This window comes from Elephantulus edwardii, unplaced genomic scaffold (genome assembly GCF_000299155.1).
Source record: "Elephantulus edwardii isolate Elephantulus edwardi_28Jun2011 unplaced genomic scaffold, EleEdw1.0 scaffold00151, whole genome shotgun sequence".
NCBI classification, from domain to species: domain Eukaryota; kingdom Metazoa; phylum Chordata; class Mammalia; order Macroscelidea; family Macroscelididae; genus Elephantulus; species Elephantulus edwardii.
This window is the reverse complement of record NW_006399901.1, coordinates 336864-359095: the sequence shown is the minus strand read 5'-3', so window position 1 is coordinate 359095 and position 22232 is coordinate 336864. Positions and strand designations below refer to the sequence as shown.

Below are 22232 nucleotides of genomic sequence, written 5' to 3'. Positions count from 1 at the left end.
TGTGCCATTGTGTCCCCACTGTCTGTGTCTCCAGCAGCATCTGATCTGAAAGAAGGCACTTCTGAGACAGCTCTGCAGTAGAGTATACACAAGAATGGACCCCTTAAAGCTGTCTGGAGTGAGTGTCCGGAAAGCTTTCTGGAGGAAGTGAAATCTAAACTGGGTAGAAAGACAAACAGTAGCACCAGGGTGGCATGTGGGCACTGTTAGTAATGGAAGATTTGGTTTAAATCCTACCTAGTTGCATTCTTATATTCTTGTAGCCTTGGGAAGATTCTTGACACCATTTCCTTTTTCATAAAATGTGGGAAATATTATCTCCCTTTTAAGTAGTTGGAGCTCTGGGGAGCCTAGTCCTTAAGGAGCTGTGCTTCTAACCCAAAAGCTGCGCTTCTCTGGTGATTCAGACCCGCCGGTCACTCAGAGGGAGAAAGATGGGCCATCCCTTCCTCTGTGAAGTAAAGCTTTGGAAATTCCGTGAAGGGTCAGCTATGGGCCAGTTCTAACTCAGCAACAATGAGTGAGTGAGTGAGTGAGTGAGTTTAAATAGGTTTTGTAGATTTATTTTATTTTTTAAAGGAGGCAGTGGAACACATTTCCTTAGCAGCTAGCACAGAGCAGACCCTGGATAAGAAATGGCTTTCCTTATTATTCTGTCATTCTCTCCATCTAAATCTATCTCCCACTCTCCAGTGCAATCTCTGTTATAGATACACTATCCTATTTTTATTCCCCCATAAAAATCCTGTTTCTTTTATCTCCTTACCCTCCAGGGCCCAGCTGAGATGCTATCTGCTCTTGGGGAATTGTCTTTCATCCTTCTGTCCCTCTGTCAGGCTTTGAGCAGTCAGTGAGCACTCTGTTTTGTTTCCCCCTTTGTATTTAGTTGTGTTAGGTATTTCCATCTGCCCTCTGGGGTGTGGGCTGTGTGAGCACCCCACCACCCCAGGCAGAGCAGGCATAAATGTTGATAGGATTATAGGCATGTCAGGGATGTGTGTTTTGTGTCTGTTAGGGGATAGAGCGTGGTGTCAAGTTGGCCTGAAAGGTGAAGTGTCAACAGATTGGGATGGGAGAGAGTTTAAATGTGAGGGAGTGGAGCCTAGGCTTTGAGACAGTGGTTTTCGACCAGTTTCAATGGGCACAATTCCTTTTGTTAAACAGATTTGAACTTGAACACCCCCCCCCCAACACACTCTATATAAACCCTGCCTTCAATAGGAGGGAGTCCTGGGGACTCATCCAATAGTTGGCCGCCAAAGAACCACTGCAGAACTAGAAAACTCCAGTTTGAAAACATGTATCAGGGCAAGAAAGGCGGTGTGGTTCTTGAGATGGTTGACCAATCAGATGTGTCCTTCCTGTGGCCCTTGGATGGACAGACCTGGAAGTGGGCGGCCTGGGGCTGATAACAGCTGAGATGTTGTTCAGCCTTCCTCCTGCTACCACTTCCCCCAGAGAATGTGGCCCTTATACAGTCAGAGGCGAAAACTGAGCCTTTCGACTCCTCTTTATGGTGAACAAAGCAACGTTTGTTCATGGCGAGGTGAGGGTTAGAAGAGAACTTGTGACTCGAAGCTGAAACCTTAGTTAACTTGATAAGAATCCTTGAGAGAATTACCAAAGTTCTTCCTCCTAGTTACACAAAAAAGGGTATAGAGCATAATAATACATAGACATGGTACCATTTGGCTGAGAAAGAAAAACCAGCAGACCATCCAAATGTTTTCGGCGGGTATATTGTAAACCCCTAGAGAAGGTTAATAATGCCTGCTTAATTAACTCCAGGCAGCTGTGCTGTTTGACACTTTTTTTTTGGGGGGGGGGGAAGTTGCTCACGCATATACTTGGAAGTTAACTTAAAAAGTAATTCGTGTGCAGTTTAGACAAATTAGAAAATAAATTCAATCTTGCTTCCCAGAGATAAACATTATAAGGTTTTTTTAGTGCTGACCAATATGTGAATGTGTTAAATAGCTATGCTTTTAAAGGGAGGAAAGAGCTGATTATGTTAAATAGAGAATTTTGTGTCCTGCTTTTTTATCCCCCTTAACTTTTCCCTGCAGCATTAAATATTCTTCAAAATCATGACTTGTATATTCCCGGCCTGCTACCATGCCCCCTTTGTTAGGTACACTCGGGCCTTTAAGCTCAACAGCTCCCTGGAGGGTCACCAGTTGGAACAGCCAGGTGTTGTCATTGCTGTGGGTTGGCAAAAGGGGCGCGGGCTGACTAACCTCTGCCACGTGGTTTTGGATCTATAGCACCCCGAGCAGAAGGCAGACCGGTATTTTGTGTTGTACAAACCACCTCCTAAAGACAACATTCCCGCCCTAGTGGAGGAGTACCTGGAACGCGCCACCTTCGTCGCCAATGACTTGGACTGGCTCTTGGCCTTGCCTCACGACAAATTCTGGTGCCAGGTAACTTTCTTTCCAAATGAACACAGAGCACTTGCCATGCGTGTGATTGCAGTGTTATGCCTTCCTCCCTCAGGATGTGCACATAGAGCTCTTTAACACTTGATCTTTACCAGCAAATTGTGGTTTGGAGGGCTTTGTCTTCTGTCACAGTCTTTATGACATTTGCATGACACCTGCCCACGTGTCATTTGCAGTACCTGATGTTTAGCCCTTGATTCATTTCCATCTCTTTGGTCCCTTGGGGTGGGAGTGTCTGCAGTAGGTCAGGGCTGATAGGCCGTCAGCCCCCCTGCATAGCCCACTCGCAAGGCCTCAGGCCTCAGAGATTAAATAATCCTTGCTCTGCTGTCTCCCGGTCCAGGTTATCTTCGATGAGACCCTCCAGAAGTGCCTGGATTCCTACCTACGCTACGTCCCCCGGAAATTTGATGAATGGGTGGCCCCAGCCCCCGAAGTGGTTGACATGCAGAAACACCTACAGCGGAGTGTTTTTCTCACCTTCCTCCGCATGTCCACTCACAAGGAATCCAAAGTAAGTCCCCTGGTCCTGTGACCAGTCACCACCTGACACCCAACACTCCTGGGCCAGACTCCCCACCCCTGGGAATAAAGGCTCTGCAAGCATCGAGTTTCCTCTTTGTCTCCCCTCGGCCTTTATTCCCACCATTGAAGGAGGAATCTGTGCCACCACCCTTATCCTCTCATTCACCTGGCCGGCTTCATTACACCCAGCGTTTCTTCAATGGGAGCTGAGGGCTCTTGGCCAGTTGGCGCGTGACTCTGCCTTTTCTTGTGCGTCAGCAATTGGAAACATTGAGTCTGAATTTTGAAAGGAACTTGTATGCACTTTGCAAAAATCTACCATTTTTCTTCCTGATTTCTCAAATACAGTGCTGCCTCTGACCAGTTCAGATGGTACAGAAATATATTGTGGCAACAGTAAAGGTCAGCCACAGAATTCCCCTCACAATAAACATTGTTAGGGACCATGTTCCTTTGAGAATTTTTCTTTTTCTTTTAAATGTGTGTATGTATATTTCAAGAAAGATTTTTTTAAAAAATCACAGGCAGTTCTCAGGTTCTGAACAGTTGTCCTCTGCCCTTCAGGGAGTTCTGGTGGCCCAGTGGTAAGGAACTGCACTGCAGTCCCAAAGGCATATGGTTCTAATCCACCAGCAGCTCTGCAGAAGAGAGATAGGCAATCAGTCTCCTCTCATGTGATTAAACTGCCTCTGAAAACCTGCTGGAGGGTCAGCTGTGGGTCAGTTCTGACTTGATGGTGCACAACAACAACTTTGCCCTTTTATCTGTATCGGCCCTCACTTTGAAAAGACTGTACCAATCCCTCCTAGAAACACATTCTTCATCACAGTCATTCACTTGCTCCAAATGAGCTTCAAATCCTTGAAAATGCTACAAGCCCAGTCTTGTGCAGCAGCAACCAAAGCTTAAATTCACTGCTGTCAAATCGATTCTAACTCATACCAACCCTCTGGCGCAGGGTAGAACTGTCTCACAGTGTGTGCAAGGCTGTAAATATTGAAGAAGCAGACTCCCACAGTCTCCCATCAAACAGATCATAGGTTTGAACCACCAACCTTTCATTTAGCAGGCAAACACTTTAACCACTGTCCCACGAGAGCTCCTTCTCTTGTAAAGAGCTAAATGAGAACTGGATGTACTTGTTCTGAATCACCTACAAATTTCACTTACACACACAGGAATGGATCTCCTTCATAACCTGAAAACTCCCTATGTTATTCTTGTTGGGAATATACAAAGTGAAAGGGACACGAATCAGACAGTTAATGTGTGTATAATTCAGGGAGCTCTGGGGGCCTAATGGTCAGAAGCTGCCCTGCATTGCAGCGCCCCAGAGGCGCACAGCTCAAATCTACCAGCTGCTCCTCAGGAAAAGGATGGGAAATCTCCTCCCTTGTGATTCACTAACTCTGTAAAACCTGTCAGAAAGTCAGCTGTGGGTCCATTCCGGCTCAGCAGCTTGTACAGTTCAGTGACGTTGATTTTATTCTTTGAGTTGTACAACCATTCTCAGCCTTCTTTTCTGAATTTTTCCTCTTTTATTAGCATAAATTTACCATCAGAATGAGTTTCCAACCAACAGCTTTACAGTTTGCTGTTGGGAAAAAAATAGCTGCTGCCCTAAGTCTGTACAGGAGGCTGAGCCATGGGGTGGTGTTGGAGGACTGTTTTAGTAACTTATCCCCTTCAAGTCTTTGTGAGGAAGGTGCCTTTTGAAAGTCTCTCATCCCGTGTCTCTGTCTTTGTCCTTAGGATCACTTCATCTCCACCTCTGCATTTGGCGAAATCCTCTACAATAACTTCCTCTTCGACATCCCAAAGATCCTGGACCTCTGTGTGCTCTTTGGAAAAGGCAACTCGCTGCTGCTCCAAAAGATGATAGGTTTGTAGGAAGTCGGCCTAGAGGGTGGTCCAGAGATGGTCCTCATGTGCCAGACTAGTGGTTCCAAAGGTGGGCGATGGGGTGGCGGGGGTTCAGGGCAGCGGGGGAGCAGGAAGGGAAGTGGCAATTGCAGATCACATAACAGAGATCTATGTCATCTTAGAAAGAAATGAGGAGTGGGGGGGTGGGAAATGGAAATGAAACTGTGTAACACAGAGGTCCTGTCCTTGAAGATCTTGGCATCTTAGAGTCAGTGTAACAGTTAAAGGATTGAGACTTTGTTGGAGCTAAACATGGAGGCAGCTCAATGAAGGGTAACTGAATGTTCATAGGGAGCCATCACTGTGCTAAACATTGTGCCTCTTAATTGGAATTGTTGCTTTAAGATAAGTGTCTCTTTATCCACTTAAACCTAAGACAGCAGGTTAAAATGAAAGAGACGTGCCTGAGAGCCCAGTGGCCTAGACAGGATTCACACCACTTGGGCTTCACTCTTGAGCACTTGGTCTGTGCTGCACCCTGGTTCAGGTTTATTTATTACTGACTTCACGAGTGTCACCAGTCTGCATTGTGCTGAGAATACACACACAGGCAAAGTTCAAAGAGGGCTCTTTGCCTGTGACAGAAATGGGCTTCAGAACCCATCAGAAGGCAGTGAGCTAGAAGGTTCTATCAGATATGGAAGCACTGTAAAGGGGTCATAGCCCCAGCAGATACCCCTTTTGACTTCTGCCTCATGATAGTGGCACAGGAGAGGGCAATGTTCCAAACCACAGGAACAGGAGGGAGGTTTGCCGTGTATATGTTAGGGCCATACCGTTTAATCCATATTGACCACTATCAGCCTCTTTTTTTTTATGGTATCCTCCCCCCTTTAATTTTTAAATTTATTAAGTAAAATAAATGCAATCCAAAGCAAAGTAATTGGTATGTAGACCATTTCTCCCTCCTAATGATTCATGTTTATGTGAGCTCTTACAGTCGCTTATTTAACTGGTTCTTAGCCTCAGTTTTTTTCATAGGAGAAATGAGATGATGTTGAGGATTCAGTGCGCGGTAGTATGGATAGATTGCTCAGCTCACCACCTGTGGTGAACTTGATCAGTGCGAGCTCTTGTTCTGAGGCCGTGGGCGACCTTGAGGTGCTGGAAGCAGGGTGAGGAGCCATCTGGAACCAAGGTTAAATCTTGGCAGCATGTGGATGCGGAGGCCTTGAAGGAGCTTCAGTGTGAGTTTGAAGGCAAGAGCCTGGTTGGGCTGCTGGACAGGCTAGAATAAAGCAGGGCTGGGTGAGGTGAGCTGGAGAGAAGTCTGAAGGATTCCAGGGGAAAGTGGCCTCAGCGGTGGAAGTAGGACATGTCAGGAGAAGGGAGAGGAGCGGAGCTGTGTGCAGAGGCAAAGCCCACCGTGAGTGTATTGAGCGTCAAGAGCCTTTGTGGCTGCTGGAGGTGACACCTGGCCACAGCCGCAGGAGCCCCAGGACAGAGCCATGTGTCAGCCTGCTGCCACATTCCTGCTCTGTGTCACTCACCTCTTGGAGAAAGAGAGGAAACTGCTTTCTAGAAAAATAATGAACCTCCTGAGAGATTTCCAGGGGTTTGAAGATGTTTCTCAGTCCTCACATCAAGAATTCGCATAGGCTTATTAAGGAGAAACCCCTCCTTAGCTCTCCAACGAGGTTGCAAAAAAGAGATAAAGACATTAGGCACCTCTTCACTGTGTGGAACGTAGAGCAGGGGACTGCACGCCTACTGGCCCGCTAGCCCAGAGCCACCGCAGCTCCTGGGCAAAGCAGATCCACTGTGAAGAGGTTGGCAGGTAAAGGTTGGCAAGATAAAAGGAACAGGCCTGTTGGTCTTTGGTCAGAGGCCCAGTCCTTATTCTGTCTCCTACTCCCTTTTTTTCTTCTTCTTTCTCTTAACCTCAGAACCGGTACTGTGAATCAGCAAGTGTCATTTTGAAATCAAGGCCTTTTCAGTTCAACTTTTGGAACTGTTTTGCAAACCCGGAGTAAATTGGGGCCTCAGCCCTCCCATGGACTGCCTTGATCTATTTGGCACTGCTTCCTGTTCACCCTGGCTATCTGATTCACTTTAGTCTAAGAGTGTACATTTCAAAGGCTGCCTCACCGTTATTTCTTGAAGAGATCAAAAGTCCGAGAAATCTTCACTGTCATTGGAATCAGATAAAGAGAGCACAGCCCTCAAGGATTGTGAAATACTATCCGCTTTGATGCTTGTAAAACACCCCTGTTACTCAAGTACTGGAGGGACTGGCAGAGCGCCTCCTTGCCCACCAGGCCTGGTGGTCCAGACGAGGAGGAGGCATGGGCCTGCCTGTGAGTGTAACTGCAGAGGAAGCCCAGTGGGCCGCTGTGGATGGGGAATCAGTGCCAGGGTCCCGCCCAGGGGAGACGAGAGGAGTCCTTGCTCCCAGGCCTCAGCCAGGAGGCACGGCTTAGACGAGGGATGGCAGAGGTCGGTGGGTGAAGCAGGGGATGAAGTAATGGAAAAGGTCCAGTGGGGTCTTGAAAAGACAGAGTGATAATGGGCATAGTTGTTTTGTTGTCATCATTGTGTTCCTTCAAGTTGGAACCGACCCAGAAGCAGTTAATTGCATGGCAGGAGATTGCCCATCATTCTCCCACAGAATAGCTGGTGGATTCGAACCGCATGCCTTTGAGATTACAGCACAGTTTCCTACTGCTAGGCCACCAGAACTCCTGTAGGCATAAAGCAATGGTGATTAATTATATAAAATATGTTTGTTGTTGTTATGTGCCATTGAATCACCTGCGACTCATAGCGATCCTGTGTACAACAGCCCTAAACCCTGCTCTATCCTGTGCCAATCTCACTGTCTCTGACACACCTACCCCCATTACCCCAGTCACTGAATCAATCCACCTCATAGAGGGTCTTTCTCTCCTGTGCTATCCCTCCACCCTCCCAAGCATGACGTCCTTCTCCAAAGGCTGGTCACTCCTTACAACATGTCCAAAGTATATCAGACAAAGCGTCAGAATCCTTGCCTCCAAGGAGCAGCCTGGTTTCACCCTCTCTAGGTCAAACCTGTTTGCTCTCTTAGCAGTCCATAGTTATTCAGTGCTCTTCTCCAGCACCACAGCTCAAAGCATCAATTCTCCGTCTATCCTCCCTGGTCATTGTCCAGCTCTATAACGCATAGCAAGTGATTTCACAGATCATGACCCATATCAGGCGCACTTTAGTCTTCAGAGTGAGCTCTTCAGTATTTTGGAGAGGTCCCTAACAGCAGACATTACCATGGCAATACTTGTTTTAATTTCCTGGCTCCTGGTGCCAAGAGTGTTGGCTGTGAAGCCAAGCAAACTAAAACTGTTAACAATCTCAATCTCTTCACCATCCATCCCGATGCTGCCAATTGGCCCAGTGGTGGGAATTTTTGTCGTCTTGATACTGAGCCTCAATCCGTATTGAAGGCTGCAGTCCTTGACCTTCTGTAGCAAGTGATTCACGTCTTTCTCAGTTTCAGCAAGCAGGGTTGTGTCATCTGAATAACACAAATTGTTGATGAATTGTCTTCCAATTCTGATGCCTCACTTCTCCTCATGTGTATTAATGATTGTATAAAACACATAGTATATATACAAAACATGATTATTTTGACATAAGCATGATTTTTGGGAACCAATAAAAATTTTTAAAAAAAATTTAAAATCAACATTAAAAAAAAAAAAGATGACAGCTGCATCTGGTGGAGTCAGCACTAGGCAGTCACCCCAACCCGAAGGAGGAGCCAAAGCTGCTTCTCTGAGCTTGAGAATGGTTCCCAGTAGATTGCAGATGTGGGGGATAGAGAGGGTGGTGAGGAGGATTTTACAGGGAGGGCAGAAGTGGTGGTGGGACAGTCTGCCTGTGAAGAGAGAGAAGTGGGCGTGTCTGCTCGGGACACACCCTCACAGGTTGTAGGTTCAACTCCAGTCTGGAGATGGGAGGTTCTGAGCAAGCCCAAGCAGGTAAAACAGCTCTGTGCAATCACCTGGTGGCCTCCTGGAAAGCCTTAACCCCCTATTGACTTGCTAACTCATCTGACTCCCTCTGGACTTTGATTTGATTTTTCAAATCCTTCAGGTGTAAGTTTAGCATAAGCTAAAGTGCTCTTAGAATTAGCCATTCTTCTCAGAGTCAGCCACAGTTTGTTGTGATCCACACAGTCAAATGCCTTTGCATAGTCATTGAAACACTGATAGACATTCCTCTGGTATTCCCTGCTTTCAGCTAAGAGCCATCTAACATTAGTTACAGTATCCCTAGTGCCATGGCCTCTCCTAAACCTGGCCTGCACTTCTGGCAGTTCTCTGTTGATGTGCTCTTCCAGTCATTTTTGTATAATCTTCAGCAGAGATATTAATGATATTGTTCGATAATTTCCACACTCTGTTGCATCACCTTTCTGGGAACAAATATAGATCTCTTGCAGTCAGTTGGCCAGGTGGTTGTCCTCCAGATTTCTTGGCACAGCTTGGTGAGCACATCTAGGGCAGCATCTTTTTGTTGAAATATATCCATTGGTATGCCAGCAATTCCTGGGGCCTTGTTTTTTGCCAGTTCCTTCAGAGCAGCTTGAATGTCTTCCTTCATCACCACAGGCTCTTGCTTACACATTGTTTCGTGAAATTAGTCTGTGTTTAAGGTGCATCTGATATAGACCATGGTCTTTGCAATCACTTGCTATGCATGAGAGAGCTGGACAGTGACTAGGGATGATAGGAGAATTGATTCCTTTGAGCTGTGGTGTTGGAGAAGAGTATTGAATATGCTATGGACTGCTAGAGGAACAAATCCTGGAGAGGGTGAAGCCAGGCTGTTCCTTGGAGGCAAGGATTCTGAAGCTACATCTGACTTAAGCTGCGTCTGACATACTTTGTACATGTTGCAAGAAGGGATTTTGCAGTCCTTGGAGAGGGACGTCATGCTTGGGAGGGTGGAGGGTTAGTGCAGGAGAGGAAGACCCTCGATGAGATGGATTGATTTAGTGACTGGAGTAATGGACATAGATGTGTTGGAGACAGTGAGATTGGCACCAGGACAGGGCAGGGTTTAGGGCTATTGTGCATAGAGTTGCTTTGAGTCACAGGTGACCCGAAGGCACATGAGAACAATGACAACCAGGTATAAGTGCTCCAGGGTTATCAATAAAGAACCTAAGGACAAGCCTGCCCAAAGTCTGAGGAAACCCACCCTTCACATCATCCTTATTGCTAGCTATGGAGTCGGTAATGACTCTTAGCTGACCCTCTAGTGGGTTTTTAGAGGCTGTTAGTCACCTAGGAGATTGTCCAGCCTTCTCCCAAAAAGCAGCTGGTGGATTTGAACTGCATAATCCTGCCAATACCAGTACTCAAGAGCAACGGTGTCTCTCTGGAGACTAAGTTGTGCCTAATACAGGCTATGGTTTTTGCAATCACTTGTTATGCATCAGAGAGTTGGACAATGACTAGGGAGGATAGAAGGAGAATTAACGCCTTTGAGCTGTGGTGCTAGAGAAGAGTATTGAATGTACCATGGACTGCCAAGAAAACAAACAGATTCATCCTAGAGAGGCTTAAACCAGGCTGCTCCTTGGAGGCAAGGATTCTGAGGCTTCGTCTGACATACCTTGGACATGTTGTAAGGAGAGACCGGTCTTTAGAGAGGGACATCATGCAGCGCAGGAGGGGAAGACCCTCTTTGAAGTGGATTGATTCAGTGACTGGGGTAATCGGGATGGGTGTGTCAGAGGCAATGCGATTGGCACAGGATAGAGCACGCTTTAGGGCTGTTGTACATAGGGTCGCTATGAGTCGAAAATGACTCGACAGCGCATAACAACAACAACAACAATCCTGCCAATGAGCTGACCGTGTATGCCAGTTTTATAGATGATCTGGCGGTTCATTATAGATGATTTGTGCGGTTCGGTTCTCAGCTGGCTCTAATTTGCCCTCTCTCCCTGGGTCACCATTTGGAAGGCCCGAACTTGCTTTGTATTCCAATTACCACGTGCTCCAGCCCAGTATTCTCATCACCAGCTCTCAGAGGATAGTAAACACCCACATCATTTCATAGGAACAACCCCAAGTGCAGGCTGTTCCAAAGCAGAGAGAGGGAGCACAGGAGAATGCCCTGAAAAAATGTTCTCCCTGGAATCACCTTGCATCTTTGACCTGGCAAGACTTCTGGATCATAGCATTCAGGTTCCTTGAGCAAAGAAATCCTATCTTCTAGCTTTCCTGGATGATTAACCCCCACTTCCCAAGCCGGTGCCATCATACAAGGCAAGGTGTCCATGTGTGATCACTGTGGGCACAGCGAGACCAGCCATTTTGACTAGACTTGGTCTTTTACATAATCCTCCAGGCTGAGGTATTGAAAAGGTTAAATTATACTGAGCGAAGTATCCCCTCACCCCGAGGGAAGTTTCTAGTCTGGGCCAGAAAGCCCAGTGCCAGCAGGGACTGAGGCCAGGGCTCCTCCTCCATAGAAAAGGGTGAAAGTTTGTGGAACATTCTGGCAGCCTTTTATAACATGTCCTTTCCACCCCCAACCCTCTTTCCCCAATCCCTACTGTTCTCTTTTTAGGAAACATCTTCACCCAGCAGCCAAATTACTATCATGACCTGGATGAAACCATACCCACCATCCTTCAGGTACCAATACTTGTCAACCTTGTCCTGGGTAACTGAAAGTAGACGGTGCTGTTCGAACATGATGGTGTTTCTTACCTCTCCTGGAAAAGCTGGGAAGAAATGCAATGCCTATTTCCCCTGTCTCCAGAGCTGTTTAGAGCTGCCTCCAGACAGGCCAGTTCTTCCCCCTCCCCACATCCCTGTGGATTTATTTGTTCCTTTTCTTTCTTGAACTGAACTGCCATCTAAAGGTCTGACCAGGCTTAAGGGTGGAAAAAAAGATATTAGGTTTCATTCTCTATTGTTTACCCACCAATCTCTGCCCTTTAGGATACACCCCTAAGAGACCTAGGCTTCTGTAATCAGACCTTGGCATTTCTACAAAATAACTACATAAAAGAATGCTGTTCAGTGTAGGAAATGTGGGGGAAGTCTAGAGAAAGATCAATGTCTCCCTGTAACCCCAACCACCAAGCGGTTTCCCCTGCTCACGGTAGTTTTTTATAAGCACTGCATGCTCAACTCCATAAGGTCAGTGGAATCAGTTCTCATGTGGTTTTACTGGGGGCTCTGTGCTCCCCTTTTGTTGATCTCTTTTATTGTAATACATTTCCCACCAAGAGGCATCTGCTAGGGATGCGGGAATGTTGCTGAATGGGTAGGTTAAGTGTTCATCCCCACGTACCTGCTCATCCTATTCAAGCAGATAAAAATCTGTACGGGTCTCAGGGCCTTATGTGCTCCCAAGATCCCAAGGCAGTTTTGGATGACTTGCCCCACACCTGGCCAAACTGGGGGGACTTGGTCCTAGCTGCTCTGAAAAGTCACCTCATACATCCCACAGGTCTTTAACAATATCCTCCAGCACTGTGGCTTGCAAGGGGATGGGGCCTGCGCCACACCCCAGAAGCTGGAAGAGAGAGACCGGGTGACCCCAAGTGACATGCCTCTCCAGGTGAGATACGCTGCTTACCCTGCCTGCCTGGTAGCCCCCCCTTCAGCCAGAGCTCACCTGCTCTGACACTGGGAAGATTTAAATGAGGGGAAAAGTGTATCTTTTCACCCATCCAGCAGCTTCTCCCTCTCCCTAGTTCAGTGACCAGCTAGTCCCATCACACAGACTATGCATGTTTGTAGCAGGCTTTCATTTCTCTCTGGAAGTTTCCTTTGGGGGTTAATGGGAAGAGCGGAGAAGTAGGATTCAGAGGTTAGGGTTCTAGCCTCAATTAACTTGTTTAGTTTAAGGAGTTCATTCCTACACTGAGGCACTCCTTCAGTGAACTGGTACTGAAATGCCCTCAGCACCGCAGGCCCTGTGCTAGGCCTTGAAGATAAAGCAGTAAGTAAAAGCAGACAGAGTGCCCGTTCTCATGGATCTCAGAGTCTAGTAGCCGTGACAGGTCCTTGAGACGGTCCAGCCAGGTTTGGGTCAGGACCCTGTCATGTGATCCAGTGTTCTCATCCCCGCGGTGCATCAGTCTGCTGTTGGGGGACACCCAGCTGTGTCACACTTGTCCCAGACCCTCTGGGGAGCTGTAGCTGGTGACAGGGGAGAATGATGACGTGTTCTCTTTTGGCACCAGGAGTTGAAGGACGTGGTTCTCTATCTTTGTGACACCTGCACTACGCTCTGGGCCTTTTTGGACATCTTCCCTTTGGCTTGCAGAACCTTCCAGAAACACGATTTCTGTTACAGGTATATCGGTAGCGTGGGCTATGGAGGTAGAGGGCTGGTTCATGCACTCATTTAGGTTGTATTTACTGGGTGCTTAGAGTGTGCCAGGCCATTTGGGAAGGTGGAGTAGAGGAGGTAAGGATTGTCCCATGCATGCAGAGCTTGTGTGTTAGAAACACTGCTTCTGTGGCTCCGAACAGAGCTGGGGAGAACAAGGCAAGAAGAAGGGAGTTTCACTTCAGTTCTACTTTGTGCCCTGTTGTGGGTGCGCATAGGGGAATGAGTGGGAGACAGCATGTTGTGGCCACTTCCCCGTGGACTTAGCTTCTGGACCGGAGAAACACAGATGTGCTTGCAAGTAGGACTGACTGCCGTTACTACATTATGAAACACTTTGGGAACCCAAGCAAACTTCTGTCTCATGAATAAGGCAGAGTTCATGGCAGCAGTTAACCTAGGCCTTGAAGAATGAAAGGGAACCTTCTGGAAAGAGGCAAGTGGAGGATGCAGTGATGGGATTGGCATTCCAAGCAAGAAGGGTGGAAGAGTGTTCAGGGCCTAGCCAGGTCGTGGAGAGTTCAGTGAGCCAGAATGTGAGGGTCCTTGAATCTTTATTCTTCAGGCAGTGGGGAGCTGCTGGAAGCTTGGGTCAGAGGAATCACAGGAAGAGCCCCACCAGGGAGGGGGACCGTGTAGCCCCTGAGCGTGATACTTGTGCAATAACAAAGCGCTGCCTGAGCCTAAGTGTTCCTGGACCAGGGCAAAAGCCTGGCAGCCTGCACATGACTTGGCAATAGTGGGAACTAGCCCATTCCCAGCGCTCTCTGGCCTGTCCCTCTTGCCAGGTTCCTCTTCCGAATGTCCACAGGAGTTTCTGGGAGCTTCCCAACCCATCTCTCCAGCTGTCTGTCCGTTCGGTCACTTGTTTGCCCGCTCAACAAATATTTAGCTAGTGTTGGCACGCGTCTGGATGGCAGCTGGTGCCCTGGCTCTTTCCTGTTCCCTTCAGCTTTTGAAAACCAGATGTTTAGGACTGATCGTCCCTCCCAGAGTGTTAAAATGCCAATCAGCATTTCCGCCAGAAGGGAAGGGGTTGGGAGAGGCTTGTAGCCGCTCGCTTTGTTTAAAAGGTGTGTTTTCTGAAGAGAAAAGTGGCATGTGCTTGTAGGAAATTAGGAAAATAGTTAGGAAATGAAAACTCCTCGTGAGAGCTCCCCCAACAGTGAACCTGTGAGCAAAGCTCGATGGAGCTGCCTTGTGGTTCCCAGTGTTGAAAATTCTCAGCCTGTCACTTTCCATTAGGAACCCTGGTCCATACACACCCGCTGACTTTCTTCCCCTGTCACGTTTCCACCTTATACATGTTCTGCCTGTTGCAGCTTTTACTGTAATTTGCCATCACTCCCTTCGTAGAATTGCGTATCCTGCTTATTTCTTTCCATTTCACACAGGTCTCCCCCGTTTTGTTAACACATCTCCCGAAGTTCTGGAAGCGCCGACCTCCAGCAAGGAGCATGCCAAGGGGTAGGAGGGGGCTGAAGATGAGGAAGAATAGAAAGCACTACTGATGTAAAGAGATGCTGTCTTTGACCCGAGAATAGCCCAGGGTTGACCCAGCCTGTTGGGACTGTGTTCGAGGCCCGCCTGGAACACATCCTGTTAATGACACACCCCCAGTTCCTGAGAAGTCTCTTTACATCACTCAGTCCATGTCAGCAGTCCTCCTCTTCACCCCGCTTTCTGCCTTTTGCTTTTAGGCGTTCATGTAGTTTAGAACTCAGGAAGCCTAAAATGCACAGTGAAAAGTTGCTCTCTTCTCCTTCTCACACACCACCATTGTCATTAGTTTTGCAGAGAATTTTCTGGAAATACGTCACACATGTCCAAACAGATGTGTGCATTGTATATCTCTCTGCCCCTTTTACAATTTAGTTCTGACATATTTTAAGTCTTACACATACTGTTGAGGAGCTGTGGTGGTCTAGTGTTTAAGAAGCTGTGCTGCAATCTTGAAGGCACAAGGTTCGAATCCACCAACTGCCCCATTAGAGACAGATGTGCATTCTCATCCTGTGAAGTTTACTGCCTCTGAACACCCACTGGAGGGTCAGTTGTGAGTCGGTTTGACTTGACAGCACACAAAAACAACAACAAACAACAACATCCTGTTGACATTTTCCTTCATGGTGGTGCCAGATCAGCACATTGAAGAGCCAGGAATTTTTCTGTTGCTGAATGGGGTTCCATTGTGAGGGGTGCTCAGTAGCCCTGTTCATAAAATTGCTTCAGAGATTAACTTTGCACACTCATTTTGCACTTCTGCAAGTAAAGCTGAGGAGAGGATTCCTAGAAGTAGTTCAGGGACAGATGGTATGTGCTTTTAAAATTTTGGTACATCTTGCCAAATTGCCCTCTGTAGGGGTTGTACCAATTTGCCCTCCCATCAGCAAGAGATCCTGGCAGCACCTGAGCCTGTCTGGGCCAAGCTGCTCGCCCTGTCCTTTTCTGGTGCCATCTGTGGGCCTAGCAGGGCCTGCCCCTTTTGGCCTCATTTCCTTCTGCTTATGTCAGGCCTAGGGTAGAGATTGCCAGAAGCCGATCAATCAGGAGACAAAGCATTGACAGTGCCAGCTCCAGATTCAGCCCTGTCCTGGGCACACAGGCTGCCTTGGGACGCTTCAGAGGTTTTGAGGAAGAATTCTACCACAGAGAAGAGGCTTCTGCCTGTAATTGTATTGGAAAAGGAAATTGTTGTGGTAAAGTACACATAGGAAGGGAGCTCTGGTGGCCTAGTGGCAAGGAGCTGCGCTGCAATCCCAAAAGCAAGTGGTTCAAATCCACCAGATGCTTCACTGGAGAAGGAGGGTCTCTTCCTGTTCCAGCTGGATCCGACTTGATGGTAAACAAGAAATAAAACACACAAAGCATAAAATTTGCCATTTTCACTATTTTTATGTGTATGCGTAATGATATTTACCATATTGTGCAACTGTTACCACCATCTGTGTCCAAAACCTATCCATCACCCTATCCATGCTCTATCTCCTTATATGGTTACCCCCTTTTTCTGCTACCCCTGCCCCAGATTTTTAAATGTTCCTATTCTAGACATTTCACAAAAGTGGATTCATATAATTCTTTTCCACATTTTTGTTGTGATTTGAGTGCATGTTTACAAAGCAAATTGGTTTTTCATGCAACCATTCATACACATTTTGTTCTGTAATATTAATTATAAAACCCACAATCTGATCACATCCCCACTTCTTCTGTATGATTCTCATCTCCATTAACCCCTCTGTCTTCTCTTTCTTTAGTGTACTATGCTGATCATCCCGGTAGTATATTGCCTTTCCCCCCTCACATTTTAGTATGTATCTGTGACTCAACGTCACATAACAGCAACGTTATGGATTGACTCATTTCTACTCTTTCTCCCTCCCTATCCGTGATAGCCACGCAAGAGCAATTCTCGCTGTGTGCTGACCTCCCTTTGTTGTTGTCGGATGCCATCAAGTCGACTACAACTCACAGTGACCTTCCGAACAGCAGATCTGACCCTTGCCCTGCCCGTTCTCTGACATGCCCGAGCCCACTCTCCCAGCCATTAGGACAGTCCATCTTGTTGAGACTCTTACTCTCGTTCTCCGACCTTCCACTTTTCCCAGCATGATGTCTTTTTCCAAGGATTGGCCCCTCCTGACGACATGCCAAAGTATGTGAGATGAAGGTTCACCTTCCTGGCCTCGAAGCAGCACTTGGCGGTGAACTTGGAAGAACTGGTTGCAGTTCTGCCGAGACTGGCTTGTCTGTTCTGTTGGCAGTCGCTGGCATATTCATTATGCAACTCCAATACCTTCCCTTAGCTTTTTGAATGACGTTCTTCTACACAGTATCTATCCTTTTGTGGCTGATTTCATTCAGCATAATGTCTCCCAGACTTATCCATGTTATGTGGCGTTCTGTGAATTCTTTTCTTGTTCACTAGTGTAACATAGTACCCTATTGTGCACATGTACCACAGTTTATCTGTTCATTGTCTCAGATACTATTTGTGTCTGGCTTATTTCACTTGGTATAGTATTTCCAAGGCTCATCCATATTGCAGTATCTGTCAGGACTTTGTTAGACTTTACAGCTGAATATTCCTTTGTCATTTTTGTACCTCACTTTCTCTCTTCATTTGTCTGTTGACGGACTTCTAGGTTGCTTCTGCCTTTCGGCTGTTGTGAGTAATGCTTGAGTGAACATTGATGTTCAAGTGTCTGCTTGTATCCCTGCTTTGAATTCTTTTGGGTATACACCCAGCAGTGGAATTGCTGGGTCTTAATGCTGATGAGTCACACAGTGACTGTAACAGTGGCCTCAAGCGTGGTGGCAATTGTGAGGATGGCACAGGTAGGGCAAGGATCTGCTCTGCTGTTCAGCGGGGTTTTGTGAGTCTTAGTCAACTCAACAGCCCCTAACAGCCACGTGGTATTTCTGTGTTTAGCATCTTGGGGAACCAACAAACTGTTTTCCCGAAGCAGGACAACTGCATATGAAATTGTAAGGACAATAGATTTGAAGGGCTGGCACCGAGTTCTGGGAAGGAGTAAGCCCTGGGGGTCAGTGTGATCAGAAGGAACCCAGGGAGGAGGAGCCTAGTCGATAGACGGCCAGAGGAGTGTGTTGGATGTTAGCCTGTAAGAAGCTTGAGAGGCCTCTGGGGTTGCCAGTCGTGGGGAAGACGGTGAGGGTCCTTGTGGCCAGGATGTGAGTGTGGGAAGAAATGGGATAAAGTCACTGAGGTGAGAAACAAGGTTGGCTCTCATGAGCCAGATGTGGTTCTGAGGGAGCTCTGGCAGCCCAGTGGCAAGAAGCTGCGCTGCAATCCTAAAGGTGCCCAGTTCGAATCCACCAGATGCCCCACTGGAGAAGGAGGGGCAATATCCTCTTGTGCCAGTCAGATCTGATTTGATTGTACACAAGAAGAAAAACGAAAAACAACCAAAAAATCAGATCTGGTTGTGCCTATAGAGGAATCTGGTCTGCTTACTAAAGGTAGGGAGCTGCTGGGAGTTTAAGATCTGGAGGAAGAGTGAAATTGTGTCTGTTTCTGAAGCTGCAGAGAGTCGTGGGGGTCTCGTGGTTGATCTGTTAGGATGAGCCTGGCTGGACCGTGCCGTTGGGTTCCCGTCTGGGTGGAACAGGCAGCCTCAGGTTACCTCCCACGAGGGAGCCACAGCTTCCTGCTCTAGGGTGGGCTCGAGGAGAACCAGGGGCTCCCAGGAGAAAATTAGGTGAGCAAGAAATGGGTCTTCCTGCTTGCTTGTGTTGTCTTGATTTTCCCAAGTCCAGCATTTTATCTGCCTGTGCCTCCACAGACTGGTGTCCTTTTATGAAGCAGCCATCCCTGAACTAGACTCTGCAATTAAGAAGAGGAGGCTTGAAGATAGTAGGTAAGGTGGGGTCAGACTAGGAATGTTTTGAGAAAGGGAGGCCTAGTGTCAGGAGATCTGGGCTTGAGCCTGGGCCCTGCCCGTTCAGGCAGCGTTACCATCCCTGAAACAGCCGGTCAGATATAGGGCTGTGCAGCTGCAAGACTTCCATCCTCCCTGGCAGTGTCCTGGCCCTGGTACCAGAACCTGCTCCCTCAGCTGGGACTCCAAGCTTTCACGAAAAGGTCCACTGGTTCCCAACCCTCTGTTAGGCCTAAGAAGTGGCTGTGGAACTCAGAACCTATCGCCGTCTTGACAGCTGCTTTCCTAAGGGAACCATGACGCCTCCTCATTCCCATAGAGGGACACGTACAAGTGCTGGATATAAATTTTCCGGCTGCCTTTTTGCTTCTCAGATCCCCGCTTCTCGTTTCTCTCTGCCCCTCGAAGGCTGATCGCTGACCTGTGGCAGAGGCTCTCCCATTCTAAGAAGAAGCTCACGGAGATTTTTCACATCCTCCTGAACCAGGTCTGCCTCCTCCCCATCCTGGAGAGCAGGTGAGCCCTAGCGAGCTGCCTCCCTGGTGGGAGCACCCTTTTTGGGATCCCACTGAGAGCGTTTCCCCCCGGTGAGTGGAGACGGAGACTGAGGCAGGCGCTTTCACCAGGCAGGGACGGGTGTGAGAGGGCAGTGCACATTGGCACTGAGGGACCTCACCTGCCCTGCTGTCCCCTCCCAGTTGTGACAATGTCCAGAGCTACATTGAGGACTTCCTTCAGATCTTCAGCTCCTTGCTGCAGGAGAAGAGGTGAGTGTGGCCACGCCAGGACCTCACAGTGAGACAGCCGTTGACCCTCCCCACCTGCGCCCTTGGAGCCTTACATCCTCAAGCCTCGGCTCTATGCCCATCACGGGTGCCTGCTGACATCTGGGATTTGTGGTCAGGCGGCAGACATGGGAGTCACTGGAAGGTACACAGTGTCCCTGTGGCCCTGGCCCTCCCATCTACGCTCTCCCTTCCCGGCAGGTTCCTCCGGGACTATGATGCGCTTTTTCCCGTGGCTGAAGATGTCAGCTTGCTGCAGCAGGCCTCAGCGGACTTGTATCCTTCAGCTGCTGCTGCTGGGAAGGGGTCCCAACCCGGGCGAGTCAGAGATGGGTGACTGGGTCACAGAGGAGCAGAGGGAGAGGCATGCCGACGGCCCAGCCTCAGCCTGAACCCTGGTTTTTCTCAGATATGTGACCCTGATTCCCAGTACGAGGGAGGTATAGCAGCTTTAGGATCTTATTAAACATCATGACTGTGCTCGTTTTTCCAAGGTGGACTCAGCCTCTGCGCTCATGGGCCTCACTGCCAGGGCGGGCAACACACAAGGCTGTTACAGAGAACGCCATGATAGAATTCAAGACAGAAAAGAGTCAGTGATACATGTATCCCAGTGGAGTTTGAGGTGGACCATTAGGTGTAAGTGATGGTTACGTTAAATACGACCCAAGGACTAAAAGCTAAGGCCAAGGCCAAGGCCACACATGTGCTTAGTGTGGAGACTCAGAGGACAGAGCACAGGCTCATTGGAGGAGCCCACAGATGCGTAGGGCACGGCTAGGCCATGGGGAAGGTGAGGTGCAGAGAGGTGAGCTTGCACAGCACTGTGGTGACCCCCCTGAGAGGTTTGGGCTGTATCCTGCAGTCCCTTGGGCCCCCTGGAAGGGTCTGAAGTAGTGACGAGGTCTCTAGCCACAGAGAAGAGTATGGACTGGCCTGATGCCACCGTTGGAGACCCAGGGTCTGGGCAGAAAGCTGCTGCTGGCATCCAGGCCAGGAGGATGAGGGGTTGTGCCGGAAATGGAGTAGGAGAGTTTAGGATGACTCCCTGGTTTCTGGCTTGGCACCACCCACAGTGAGGGAGGGAGGAGGGACAGGAGGAGCAGGCCTGTGAGGGGCCATGATGGTGGTCGGGGTGGGTGGCAGGGCCTGCCTCAGGGAAGCCCTGCAGGTTGACCTGGAAGCATGGAGGTGGAGGCCCTCGTGGACCCTCCTCCCAGTGGTCAGCATAGAGGGAGGAGTGACTGGCTGGTCGGAACAGGTGCTCTGACACAGGATGCTCGGGTCCTGGGCCTGAGCCAGAGCTGCTTTCTGTTACGTATCAGTGTGACCATGATCTGACCTCTTTGTTCACGCAGCCCAGGTGTCTCTCACACCCACTGGGTACAGCCCAGAACACAGTGGCTGAAGCCCTATGGTCAGACGCTGGACAGGGGCTGAGAAATCCCACTGCCTCCGAGATGCTGGAGAGGCACAGAACGCTGAGGGACCGGAGAGAGAAACATCCTTAACATCTTAATAGTGATGAGACGCGCACCGCCTACATCCTCCAGGCTGTGGAGAGCGCGTGGGAAGGGGTGGACAGACAGAAGGCCGTGGAGGCTAAAGACCCGTCGGTGGCTGAGGAGCCTAATGGGGTGTCAGAGCCAGTCTGTCAGGCACCATCACACCTGGAGAGCTTGGAGGAAGAGGAGGTGTGTGTCTGGAGCAGGGCTGTCCCCCAGTGTCCCTGCCCTCTCTGCCCCATCTCAGAGGTTGTGTCAGCCGGGAGCCCTCCCTCCTTTGTTTCCACACTCCAGGAAAAAGGATTGCTTTGGGAATTGACAGGCCTCTGTTCCCCTGGGAGGACCCTGGGTAAGACTGGCTCTGACAAAAGCCAGAAAAGATCATTTAAGCCCTCAGAGCCTCAGTTTCCTCTATTAAAGAGGCTGAAACTTTCGTGTGAAATCATTCCTGTGCCTCCTCTACGCAGATGGGTGAGTCCTTGGTCACCTACCACTTATCTCCAAGGAGCTGCAGGAATCAGCAAGCCTGGGCAGCTCTGCTGTAGTACTTTCAGATTTTTCCAGAATTGGCCGAGTTGTGACTGTACCGATTAGCCCCTGGGCCTAGGACTCTTTCTGTGTGTTTGGGAGGCTGCATGTCACGGGTTAAACCTCATCCCCCTTGGGCTCAGGCCGCTGGCCTCTGTCACTCTCCAAGCTCTCTAACCTTGGGCACACACATCACTTGCTGTGAGCCTTGCTGGTTTTTTTTTTATCTGGAAGGTGGGAGCTGTGTGCCCCCCACCCCCACAGGGCTGTTGGGGTTTCTAGATCTGCGTCATAGTGAGTGAGTACTGGCAGTTCTCGGTTCTCCGGGCACAGACCCTGTGGTCTTCCTGTTAGACTGAGGGACCTTAAAGAATGACAGCTTCCACTGCCTTTTCCCTGCCCTCTCACCTTGATCTGACTTCTTATCTGAGTCATGGAGCATTTTTAGGGTTTGATTTGTATGATTTGTATTTCCTTAACAAAGAGCCAAACCAAACCATGTTGATGTCAGGTCAGTTCCAATTCACAGAGACCCTTCAGGACAGTAAACCTCCCTGTAGGTTTTCTAAGTGTATAATCATTATTAGGGCAGATTGCCATGTCTTTCTTCCACAGCACTGGTGGTGGGTTTGAACTGTTGACCTTACACTGAGCAGTCAGGCACTTTAATCACAGTGTTACAGGCTCTTTATCTGAACTGGAAGGCCTAAGACAATGAGCCACATTGAGCAGCTTGTGAAGGGGCTCACTCTTACTAAAAAGAATTCCTCCTCTAAAGGA

The 22232-nt window shown here is 48.6% G+C and overlaps 1 protein-coding gene across 2 annotated transcripts in view; it reads left to right on the top strand.

Annotated features, from left to right (window-relative positions):
• Positions 1-22232, top strand: part of ASCC2 (activating signal cointegrator 1 complex subunit 2) — a 38028-nt gene that overhangs the window by 2979 nt on the left and 12817 nt on the right. The window contains exons 2-12 of one of the 2 annotated variants that reach the window (XM_006894772.1): positions 2265-2423; positions 2785-2955; positions 4719-4848; positions 11451-11518; positions 12342-12452; positions 13081-13193; positions 18539-18613; positions 19043-19150; positions 19333-19401; positions 19621-19695; positions 20942-21113. In XM_006894772.1, the coding sequence (XP_006894834.1) occupies positions 2265-2423; positions 2785-2955; positions 4719-4848; positions 11451-11518; positions 12342-12452; positions 13081-13193; positions 18539-18613; positions 19043-19150; positions 19333-19401; positions 19621-19695; positions 20942-21113 (1251 nt within the window). The remainder of the gene's footprint in view (positions 1-2264; positions 2424-2784; positions 2956-4718; positions 4849-11450; positions 11519-12341; positions 12453-13080; positions 13194-18538; positions 18614-19042; positions 19151-19332; positions 19402-19620; positions 19696-20941; positions 21114-22232) is intronic. The other variant, XM_006894773.1, reaches the window with a different exon arrangement.